The sequence below is a fragment of the Styela clava genome, chromosome 5 (genome assembly GCF_964204865.1).
Source record: "Styela clava chromosome 5, kaStyClav1.hap1.2, whole genome shotgun sequence".
Taxonomy (NCBI): Eukaryota; Metazoa; Chordata; class Ascidiacea; order Stolidobranchia; family Styelidae; genus Styela; species Styela clava.
The window spans coordinates 18,578,295-18,591,174 of record NC_135254.1 but is presented as its reverse complement, the minus strand read 5'-3'; the positions used below and the strand labels follow the sequence as shown (position 1 = coordinate 18,591,174).

At 34.4% G+C, this 12,880-nt stretch overlaps 1 protein-coding gene across 5 annotated transcripts in view; it reads right to left on the bottom strand.

Annotated features, from left to right (window-relative positions):
* Positions 1 to 9,768, bottom strand: part of LOC120344323 (voltage-dependent P/Q-type calcium channel subunit alpha-1A-like) — an 83,328-nt gene extending 73,560 nt beyond the window's left edge. For all 5 annotated transcript variants that reach the window (XM_078113110.1, XM_078113112.1, XM_078113108.1 and 2 more), the window contains exons 1-3: positions 9,567 to 9,768; positions 4,530 to 5,002; positions 1,776 to 1,952 (exon numbers count right to left, since the gene is read on the bottom strand). In XM_078113110.1, the coding sequence (XP_077969236.1) occupies positions 1,776 to 1,952; positions 4,530 to 5,002; positions 9,567 to 9,606 (690 nt within the window). In that variant the 5' untranslated portion in view covers positions 9,607 to 9,768. The remainder of the gene's footprint in view (positions 1 to 1,775; positions 1,953 to 4,529; positions 5,003 to 9,566) is intronic.
* Positions 9,769 to 12,880: the final 3,112 nt, after the last annotated feature.

The following is a 12,880-nucleotide window of genomic DNA, read 5'->3' as shown; positions in this document are numbered from 1 at the left end:
CCGATATATTTTCTCTCTCTCGTAGCTGATAAGGTGAACAGCGAGAAGATCAATAATATGAAGCTACACGTCAGTTACCATTAATAACGAATTGATTTTACGTCAAAAAAATAAAATATAAGATGTTGAAATACGCGTAGGAATAACATTATCATTTTCACATAAAAGACAACGACATGTAAATATGCATTTCATGTAATTGAAATCAATCATTTACGCACAGTCGAGCATGGCACGTGAGCGACAAAAAACTATTACCGAATACCAATTGTTTATCAAATTACACACAAAACGCTACTAATTCAGCGGGTGATTGAACGAGTTTAAAGGTAAATTAGAATAGTACACTTTATTAATTCAAAAATAATTGCTGAACGACAAAAATGTGAGAAAATAGGAATGTTCGGTCGAAATGAAAAAGTTACATTTTCTTATAAATTGAAAATAACGCTTGTACAGGACTTTTTTCATAGCCAAGATGATATAAAAATTATAGAAATGATTGCGTACGTCCACAATCCTGTCTTGCACTAAGGTAGTGGTGTCTAAATATGCAATGCGAGATGTACTTCCGAATGCGTTGCAAAATATCAATCGATTTCCTAAAATAATACTTATTAACATCCACGTTTAGAATTTGAAATAAAATAATTAAACCTACTGAAATTAAGGTTATGTAAGACTGACTATATTGAAAATTCATCCGCGTTATAATAGTTTATGTGCACAAAACCAAGCTTACATATCGCCTTGATGAAATGCGTAATTTTATGTTAATAAAGTTTTTTTTTCCAAGTCGACTTGAGTTTAAAAAGTTCGAAAACCCTTCACTGCGGCGTCACGCAAAGCGCGTGAAGTGCAAATTTTTGCTGCCAAGACAAGCAGCTATGATGCATTTCAACAAAACACTTGTCAAACCCTGTTTTGCATGGATTTGGTTTGGAATTTCCCGCCAACATTTCCCATTTACTTATATCGATCACTTAGCGATAATATCCTAATTCTAAACTTTGTCATGACTTGACCCGCAGACAGATAATCATGGTTAAACTAACCAATCCTCGAGCATAATTTCAGCAATATTATTATAATTTTCACGACAAAAATGTGTTAAAACCACTTTATATATATGCGATCTACTAAGAGAGGGTGACCTGAAATTTCTTAATTCCTTCTACTAAAATAAAAGAAAATTCATTCAAAACTCGCTCTTCTGTTTGTGTATGATGGCACCCAAAAGTTTCAGTAATCTAGGACATTTTTCAAAAAAGTTATGTTCCCTCTTTATTATGTTCCAAATGACTTGCATTCTCTTTTTGGGGGCCACCCTGTATATTCTAACCGCTGCAACATCGCTGTACCAATATGTTTCCGTTAAACTAAAATGCTCATAAACACATACCGGTACTCATAAATGGATGAGGTACATGGGGTTATTAAACATTTTCGAAACGGTTACCCCTTGATGGTGATAGAAATCCACTAATTCACAATATTTTTTGCCTTTGATGGGCGCTTTAACATAGCTAAACTTTTCATGTTATCATTGATTCACAATTCTCATCCATAAGAATTAATAGAAGTTGTAAATTTTGTTGCTAAAGTAAATTTAACATTATCCTTCGTAATGTAGCATACGATCTTGCAACATATCTTGAATTAAGTTTGGTAAAAGTAAGCTACATGCATTACAAGTCAATTCATTCTAATAGGCAACATTTCTAACTTAAAACATAATATAAAACAAATCTAACCTAATATTGTTGTAATCTTACCCGTGAATGGTTGACATCGTCGTATTCTCCCATCACAGATGATCCAACTGATTGCATTCTGATACGACCCGTTCGATTTTCAAGGTGGCTTTGATTTGACCTTTCTGATGTCAAGCTTCCGGTGCTGCGCGATCTTCTCTGAAAATCTTTTGCTATTTTGCTCTTTTTGACAATTGACTGCAAAAATTGAAAAATAACGGCGTCGATAATACTATATAAAATGTAAATATAACAAAAAGTTGACCGATTGACAAAATTGACATTTTTCACTATCCGTAGTTGCTATGAATGTCATTGAATCAAATAACTGAGCATTATAAGTGTATTTTACGTAATTTCTATTGATATAAATTTGTTCACGAGGCGCAGTTCTTCCGGTCGTACGCGCGTCTTCCATGGCCCATAAAAAGATACGAAACATCTGAATGATTAGGTTAAGATAACTAAAACCGTCTCGACCGATCAATCAGGTAGATGACATTGATTTCTGCTCTGTCAATGACTCACAAGTCACAAGTCGCAAAAAACAAATCAAATTGATACTTTTTGGAATTGAGACAAGTGGAATTGGTCAGCAAAATTTTTGATTCATTCTTTCCGCACAATTATTGTCTGGTCCAATCGCAAATTACTGCTATACCAGGTAAAAGCAGAAGGGTCAGTTCCCGCCCAAAAACATGCTATTCTCGCTTTAAAGCACATGGACTCCAATAATATATATATCAGTATGTATAATAGATAATACATTAATAGTTACTATGACCTCATTTGTTATAAACTTAAAACGGTAACAATCAGGAATTCGAACCCAAACAAACTGAATTCAAGACAATGATTATCTGATTCATGTAACAGGCGCAGAAATTAAATAATTTTAATAATATTATTTACTATTATTAAAGCGACCGTGATCGATACAACAATTTTGTCGGCACAGATCAAAACATTATTTTGGACAATTTTTTTATACGTCTTCACGCCTTCAACATGAACAAGGCACTGTATAAGCAGACACTGACATGTAGGGATCTGCTCTTTAATTGTGAACTCAATAAAATCGTCTCGATTACGTCATAACTGCAGGCCGGAAAAGGGAAAAATCACAACTCTGATTCAATTCCGAAATATTTACGTTTTGAAGCATCAATAAAATTGATTTTATGCGCTCATACAGGCATTATAGCATTAAAATGCAGAAAACGGAGTGACAGTTTTACCATTCAGTTTACTTAAACGATTTGGTATGTTCGAATAATAATGATAAACAGAAAAACTTTATACACAATTTTAAATTTTCTCAATCGGTTATGGCCCAAATAAGAAAACGCGCGGTAACGTCCTGCTACAATTATAGCTCATACTTGACTAAAGAAAATTTAGTGACTGGATCGTATGCAAACAATAATGATGTAAACGTACACTCCACATAGACCAGAAAAATACAAGCAATTATGGAGAACCGCAAACAGGAAGCAAAACCCCATTACCCCTTGCCCTCTTTATAAATATTTAATAATTCTAAATCAGGCACGAAAAATCGAAGTTCGCATAGCAGCAGCGTTGAAATAATCTATTTGAACTCACGCGAAAAAATAGTTTTTTTTGCCAAATATCACACTTTGTTTAACAGCAATAAACTTTTTCTGAAAAATATTGATTTTAGACCGATCATTATATTATGAGCATCCTAATAATTAGCTGATATAAATTTCAATCTCATTTTTTTAATATCTTCGCGATTACCATTCGATCAAGTTACTTAGTCTAACTATTAATAGCCCTATCTTTAGATTAATTTATAAAGTAAGTACAGTACAGTAAGGATAGAGTAGTCTCATACATGGTACAATGTCTATCAGAGCCTTCAACCATTATGCCAAACTAAGAATATGTTCCAAATGCACTAGTCAGACCTGAATTTTCGGAGTTGCGCTTGAGTTTGTATTGACGAAACGAAAAAATTTCGAGAATATTGTCATTTATTCTCCTTGTTAACGGGTGACCACACGCCGTCGAGATAACAAAAGTCATTCACTTTTCTAAGTTATTTTAGTCTCCCCCACAGCGTCAAATCCAAACTTCGATTTTAGACTATCAGCCCAACCTCGAGCTTGCAATAACGACTCCTTTAAATTTTCACCACGAATACCAGCTGTATTGGAGAGAGTAATTATACTCGGTTTATGAGGAGACTTACTTGTGAATGTGACTACGTATAAACTAAATATGAAACCAGTGAGTGACTTGTGACAAAAAAAAACTGTTTCAGTGACCAGCAATAGTTGCAATACTTTCCCATTGGAATCTTGAATACATAAATTATAAAAGCAGAAATTTATCGCGGCTTCGGTGCGCTCAAATACATATAGCATATGCTTAAGTCGGCTCCTTGAAAGTAATCGTTAGTGCCACTGCTTTATTTAAATAGGAACAGAAAAGGACCAAATATTATTCAGATGAATTCAAAACAAATATTCGCGTTTCAAGTTGTGATAGTCAGGTACTAAAGTAGGTTGTTCCTTAAATGTTCCATCGACATTTGCTATATGTATTCATTCTAATGATAAAACCAATCTATATTTAACAAAAGGTAAATTTGCAATATTTTCACGTTTGAAAATATTGGTGCAAAATAACATAATTTGCTATTAGTTTACAAAAATTCCAACCCGAAGCGATTTCATTAAGTTACTGTACATCCCCTTCAAAACAAAGAGTCGTGCCACAAAAAAACAAGTTATATTTATCACTTACCTTCACTGATTGTCCAAGTTTAGAAACCGATGATTTGTTTCTAGCGGTGTTCCAATGAAGATTAGGTTCATAAGCTGGTGGATGCTGCGGAAAAGACGTCTGTCTCTGAGCGTAATAGACGTCAGATACATTTGATAATGTCGCCCGCCTGTTTGCAGTGGAACTGTCACTCACGTAAGCGGGATTATCATAAAAACGGTTATTTGTATAGTTTTGAAGATCGGAGGTACTATACCGGGTCCTTGAGCGAGAGTTGTGATTTTGATCAAACGGTCCTTCTTCGTATATAGCCTCTAAGCTTCTTGGACTTGTAGTAGAAGGGCTATACGGATAGTAAGGATCATGGTAATATTCCCCCGTTGTTGGATCAAATACCGCAGACACTGATCGGCGTGGTTTGCTATTGTTCTTCTTTTTCGCGTCCTTGTCGTAACTTCCTTTACCGAGAAATGAAGCTCGAGTGACTTGAGCGGCTGAAAATATAAGGATTATGATTCTATAACTGTCAACGCATTGTAAATGCAATTGAGAACGTTGAAAATGTTATAAGAAAGTGAGATGTAGACAAAAAAAACATATTTTTGCGTTAAAGTCAAATAATAACATCTGTAGCGCGAAATTCGGAACAAGAATTTTACGTTGTGCGGTACGACATTAGATGTAACGATTTTTTTGTGGTTTAGCTGGGATTATCTTGTGTGTACATACAGAATGCAAATGCTAAATCCATACAGAAGTTTTCGATATATAATGCAGTTCTAGTTCCATTCTAGTTCCTTTTGAACATTATATTGAAATTAATTGACTGATTTTAGATCTAAGTCAAGGGTGTGCAACTTTTTTGTGGGTGGACCACGCAAAACAAAAATTTCTAGATTAAAAAATTCTCACAATGCTTTTTATTAATTTAAAATTTTAGTGGGACACTTGAAATTTCGATTTCTCGCATAGTTGGGTAATATCATCTTTGACAGAAGTTGTAGTAACCCTTAACTGACGAAATACATTAGCGACAACCAGATCGCCCCGGGAAGGGCAAGGTAGAGAATGCGGTTATCACTTGGCATTACAATAATAAAGGCACCGGGCAAAACGGAGAAATGGTTCAACGAAGCGACAGGAGCACAAAACAATATGTATTTTTACCCATCTAAGCACCTTTTTAAACATAAACTGTCGGATTAGCATACTATGCTTGATGGTGAAAAATCCGAGTGTTGACAAGGGCAACAATAAAGGGTTGGCGGGTATGGTTGCAGCTCGCAGGCCGCCTGTTGCACACCCCTTATCTATAGGCTATAGTGCCCTAAGTCTTCCTATTATTCTAGACAGCGAAGTATACTGTGTTGGGATTTTTACAAAGCCCCAATTAAAACAGTCGGAACAGTCAAAAAAAATATTCATTAGCTAACATTCCAATTTCATTTTTAAAAAACAGTATCCTATCTTCACCCTCTATCATTTTGTTCCCTTTCAAAACAATTTGCTCGAAGTTAGATCACGCAATCTCACTCAGAAGTACCTCCTAATACGTACGACAGGGGTTAAATAATCACTAAATTGTCAAGACTTTTTAATCTATTTTAATATGAGCATTTTGACTTGAAAAAACAACTATGCAAAGATTGGGAATTTAAAATTGATAACCCAGAACTAAATGTTTCTTTTTTTATTCATAACTTATATCTTCCACGTCCAAAGTAGTCGTACAAACTAAATTTTAAAACAATCATTAATGAAATCATCACAATCTTGATACAACTCACAGCTTTGAAATCTTAGCTTACTATTTCTATGTCGAATAAAGTAATCAGATATCATCAGGTCAAAGTTGTAGCGACGTATTAGGTAGCCAACGAAATTATATCTTTTCGAACGGATTGTCTCAAATTGATGAATTTTTCAAAAGGATGATCATACCGGGATCGAAGTAATCGCATTGAATATTAATGTCGTCAGCAGACGGTTTGAATATGACTTTCATTTTAGCATATCGCCTTCTTAAATACACGTCTTGATTGGCTGTAATATCTTAATTTAATTGTCGGTAATTGTACGCGATAAGTGAGTAAAGTAGAAAGAGATCGATCAGGAGTAAGACCTAATGCGATTGCGATATTGGCTATCAATGCAAAAGCGTAAATGTAGCCAGGGCGATGAGAAGTGTACAAAGATACTTACGCGGTTTCTTCAACTGCCAAAATACCCTGATTCAAGTTTTCCTTCTAATTCTAAACAAATCAAACTCTCGTCTAAGCCGACAAGCGTGTAAAATGAGAAATATGAAAGGGTAAATGCCATTCCAAAATGTCGAAGCCTCAGTATGTAATTACTTCCCAGTTACCCCTTTTTGCTCTTTTAATAAAGTGGAAGGAACAAGATTTAATCAGTTGTGATCCAAAAACGACAATTTTAAATAACACGCCGACTGTTAGCTCCAGGTAATATATTATATAATCAAAGTGAACTAAATGAATGTCTTTCAGAAAGAAAACACACCTTCCGTACAGTCAGTCAGTGCACAAAATCCATGTCTAGGGATTATCGAATTTAAAAGCCTTCTCAAAACGTATATGCAAAATAGTTGTGCATCATACATTTCGTATATATTTTTTTTTCCATGCGTACGATATTCGTTCTTAATTATGCGTGGATCGATACAATCATGGCAAATTAAGAAGTAAAATACGATCCGTGTAACATAGGTTAAAACGTACTGCACATACAGAGTACAGTATAAATTGAAAAAGAAGAAACAACACCCCTATTTGATCATTGTACACGAAATATAGAGATTTTATTTAAAAAACCGAAATTTTATTTGCTGCAGTTTACGACTATCGGTTTTTAGGCGGCTCTTCCTCCAGCAAGTCAGCGATTAATTATTTTCTGGAGTATTCTGACTCTGAGAATTTGGATATGAGGGAAATAACATACTGGCTATAGGTTAAATTAGTTCAAACCAACACATATAACACGAGATAAAATGCAGTCGTTAAAAACTGCAAACCCCTCTCATAGTTTTGCTGTCAATATTTTTCCATAATTGCTTACCCTGAAGTACAAAACTCACTTAAACGCAACCCACAAAATCCTGTTCAGACGACATCCTTGTGTTTGACCGACCGCAATTGCACTGGACAAAGCTAATGTGATTCAGAGCCAAATACAAGTCAATTTAGAGAATGATTGCTGGGTAACATACACAAAAGAAAGGGGCGTGATTTCTCCATGGTCAAGAGACCATAATTGAAAGGGCCATGTTCACAACCCGCCGCTGCATTCCGTGTCAGTCACCGTTAGTTTATTAATCGTTACCAGGTAAGACGAATTGTGGTAGTGTTTCCCGATTCTAATCAGCTCCGTTGGCACTGGTCCTTCGCATAATAGCACGTTCCGTTCGGATTACTTGGTACCCGCCATATTATCCTAAGAAGGAAACGGCGTTTGATGAACTTGCGCCGATTGAAAAATATAAGTTATGGACAATTTCACCATATTATGACAATGACAATAAAAGAAGACCGGCCTGTCTTTACTGGTAAATTTGTATAAGTAGGCTATATGGTTGAAATAAAAATCCATATGTTTACTAAATAAAATTTACTTGCGCTTCACCGTCCATGTATGATATAGTGTATAATGATGTTAATTAATAGATATTAAATACTTTAAAATTCATCTTTAAATATTCATTGATGCATTTGGAAAGTTCAAAAAGAGCAATCGGTCGCGTGATTCAAGTGCGAGTGCTTTCCAAAGTCAGTCACGCTTATAAGTATGAAAGCGTCAATAATAATTACAAGAAAATAGCGAGAATTAATGCGTCATGAAGATGCGAGGTTGAAAGTAGCGAAGCGACGTTTAATTTTTAAAAAGAGCTTTCAAAGGTCGAACGAAAATTAGTAATTCAAAAAACTCTAGCGCCCACATACGAAAGGTAGTTTGGGCCATTTATTATCAGGCGGGATTTCTGCGACTGATATTAAAACCTGTCATAAACCGACAAAATATAAGGCGTTTCCAATAAACGGATATAATATTATATGCTTGAATAATCGCTAATGGGATAAGCCGGAGTACATCAATGGTATCTCCAATTTCAACAAACATGTTAAAATATTGCCTTACAAATGGAAAGGAATGGGTACTATGGATCGTTCAAAACTTTTATCATAACAACTCATAAAACCAATCATAATACATTTGACATTGTTTTTATTCAGATGCTTTATTCGGGTCTTGGGATCTTGTAAAATACAGCGAATTTATGTTATGGCATGTTTTTGAGAGTCGTTTTCACTCCAAACAAAGAAGGCTCTTAACATGTAGTCACTAATATGTTGAGAGCTATTGGGTTTTTGGAATGACCAGCATATTTTGCTACCTAATTTCACATGTCGGGCGATCAATGTTCGATTTGAAAACAACAACAAAACACTATAAAACTGGACATTTAAAAAATAAACTGACGATTAAATTATATATATATAGATATACCTACACTGAACCACTCATACATTATGATTGAAGTAGATAAATATGAAATGCTTTCGAAACATCCGATTGGTTGGTTATGAGAAATAAATCAGGGAAGAAGGAATGAGAACAGCCTTTCTATTAATATGGAGACATTAAAAAATAAGAGCAATCTTACAAATAAAGAATGTGGGGTGGGGTATAATTATGTGCGAGAGGATGCTCAAAATTCTCGCCGCCGAAGAGTGGTTTACATAACGGTTACTGTTTTCTTCAGGATCATGTATCTGAAACAAATATCTGGCTAACTATTCCCATAACCGACAAAGATTGGAAACTGAACGAGAGGTTGTTGTTCGCCATCTGATTAAGCCATCTTATTGACATTCCTCTGCTCAATAATAGTATGAAAAATCTATTCATTCCATACAAGAATATCAAAGTTTAATCTTGTTGTATTGATGGAGCATTCGAAAGAGTATTTCACAGCAGCATATAAGAAAACGATAAGCAAACAGATAAAGTTGAGCTAATTGGACAAACAAGAAAAATTCTTACCTCTCACGACTCCCCACATACCGTTCTTTGCTGAAGGCATATTGGCGTTATAATATATACAAATCTACAGTGGTATCCAAATAAAATATTATCCACAGTGATATTGATTCTCCCCTTGAAGTAGTTTTACTCAATTATTGATCATTTTGATTTGGAGATACAAATTGGAACAATTCATCTTTTGAGCATTCTTACAAACTAAATATTTGTCTATATTTCTAAATAGCTCACGGTAAAAAGAAACAAGTACATAAATCAGTATTTTGGTTTGATTTCAGCCAGACCGCAATATACAGTGTGCTCACATTGTGCGTCGCGTTACAATTGATGATGATAAGAAGTCAGTTCTCGATATATCTTTACCGGGTTTGTTATTATATTCTGAACACAGCGTTTATTCGAGCAATTTACTCCATATATTACATTCGTTTGGAAAAAAACAAGCTATAAATTGCATTAATGAACTCCCTTCACAATTTAAATAATTTTCAAGAATTTCTGAATACCCTGTATATCTTCTAATTCTTCATTGAAAAAGGATCGTAATCAGGCCCACACATACTCGACTAATGGTTTCGCATTGATAGATCTATCAATACTTCCCAAGCGGTAATAAGAAATTCTCCACTCATTTATACAGTAGAGCAATATTAAATTTTCAGATCATTTGATATTTTAATACGCAGTAGATCTACTCGCATTCTAATGGTATTTGAAATAACTTTTCCTAGTAGCAATCTATTATTTGTCGTATAAAATTGCTTGGCATAGCATAAATCTGTCGCAAGTTTGGAGTCGATTTTTTATTCCAGTGATCACAGGAGAATGGTTTTAACGTTGCCAGTTTTTTATGATTAAAGGTATTGAATATACATCGAATCAATGTTCTGAATTCGTTCCCTAACTGTCTAAAATCTGCAGTCCAACAAACCAGATAAATTATTCCTAACGCTGTAACTTTTCCCAGGTAATTTAAGCTATCTATTTATATACATGTTGACAATATTTTTATACATACGTATATGCAAATAAATAGCGAGAAATCCTCACCACATTTTTTAAGGAAATTCCTCTTTAACCAGATACCATTGACACGCTATATTGCAAAGGGAATAAATGTAGCAATGAACAATCTAGCTATCGAATTTTCAAACCTCGAAATGACAAAAAATGTGATTTCCAAACAACCAAAAACGGCATGAAAATAGTATTGTGAACAATAAAGCTATGAGAACTGGAGTTTGGATTAAAAATACCAAAGCCCTATTTTGTTGTGACGTAGATCAGGTCATACTCAAGTCTAGTCTTATGAAAATTGGATGAATTCTTTTGAAAATGTCTATAGCCGAACACCCGTCGTCATGGCCAAGCTGCAGTGTTATAGTCAAGCTATATCCGATCTAGAACTGCTACAGCCAACAGGCTATGGTGGGTTCTCATCCAAATATTGGTTATATCTTAACTATACCGGCTCCAGCTTTACTATAGCGTCCATAGCCATTTTTTGACATAGCTTGAAGCCGTTTCTTCTCTAGGAGCCTGGCTTATGTAGGGATTCACGCTCCTAATTCGATCTACAGTTTTAATATGAACAACGGTTTAAAATATTTTAATTTTTCAAAATAAATGGTCTCACTGGTTTATACTTCTAGAATTCAATTTTGGCTTGGTTTTTCTGAATTACATTTCCTGATTAGAGTTTACGAAATTACATTACGAAATCGAAAGCTGCCTGACCTGATTTAGCTTTCCATACCCTTAAATTAGTTATATTTTTGATAAAACAAATATCCTTAAACTCAAAACGGTGTCGACTTTCTAAGCTAAGAAGAAATGTACACAATACAGTAACTATACGTCATATTATCACTATACGATGAAGCGGATTTATAGTTTGGGGTCACGCAAGCAGATATAATACAATTGATTTTATGTATGTATATAGACGCTATTATAAAAAAAATCGAAAATTTATTGAGAACTTTAACTTCACAAATTTATTTATTTACTTAGCAACTGTGGTTCTCAGCAACTGCAACATTTTGTACCAAAAAGGAAAACACTTTTCCTGATTCATACGTGGTCCACAAATATTCAAAACTAATTAATCACGGTCATTCATGGTGTTTCAAATACGTAAAACGAAAATCTGACACAAGGAATTCAATGGAAAGCCAGTTAGTACAATGTTATGTTGTTATTTATGACAGAACTGCTAAAATAAAAGTAAAGTTAACTAACCCATTGCGTTATTTTCATTGAATATATAATTCAACTACAATTAAATTTGGGCATAACATAATCCATGCTTATAAAGCAGCCTTTATTTCAATCTTGCAGCCGTTTCGTTTAATCTCCAAACAAACGACGTTATCAAAACTACACGGGGTAAAGTTGTTGAATATTACGGCAAAACGTCGCGTTTATAAGTAGCTTAGGAACAGTATAAAAGGATTTCAAGCTTCCCTTACTCTGTGATTCGCGATTATATGATACGAGGATTTTTACTATGTTTATTTTTGTAAGTTACTATCTATTTTTTTTTATGAATATTATTTTCGTCTTTCCTGGTCTATGACTTTTTTCAGTTTTAGAAATGTTGCATAATTGGAAATATGAATCATGAAAACAGTTAAAGAGGTGCTAACTGTATAACTATTTCCAAATGTCAGGTGATTTTAAACTTAAATTGGATATTATGTAAGCGGAATGGTAGAATGTTCTGTTAATATATCATATGCATATGCGTATAGTTTTTTTTATAGGCCTCCTTTCTATCTTACGCACCTAACCTGTGTAGTACGGGTACCGGTATCTAAACTTCCACGGAATCGGTAAGGAAGCGTAATCCTCGTGACTTCGAACCACAACAACTCGCAACGAGCGCGAACGTCGAACCACCACAATATGCGCAATTTTTTAAAATTTTGATGACGTAATCACACACACACACACACACACACACAAAGAAAAAATGCAAATCCCATAACGCCCACAAAAAGTTTCAAAATAAATAAAAGTAATAGCCTTCTGGCGACAACAACAATCTTTAACCAGTGACAATTTTAAAGCAACTGGTCCAGTAATTAAAGAGAAAGATAATTTTTACATAATGACAAGAAAAGAATTCTAACAACAACAATATAATATTAAAAGGATCTTTTGGTCCACTTCGTGGGCCATAATGGGGTATCGATTGAATTTTTGTGTCAATAACTATTCTTATATGATTTTGCGCTGATGAATTATTATTTTATAGTGCTTATAATTGGCGCAGTTTCAAGCACCAGGATACGTATGCCTTTCATTCGCGG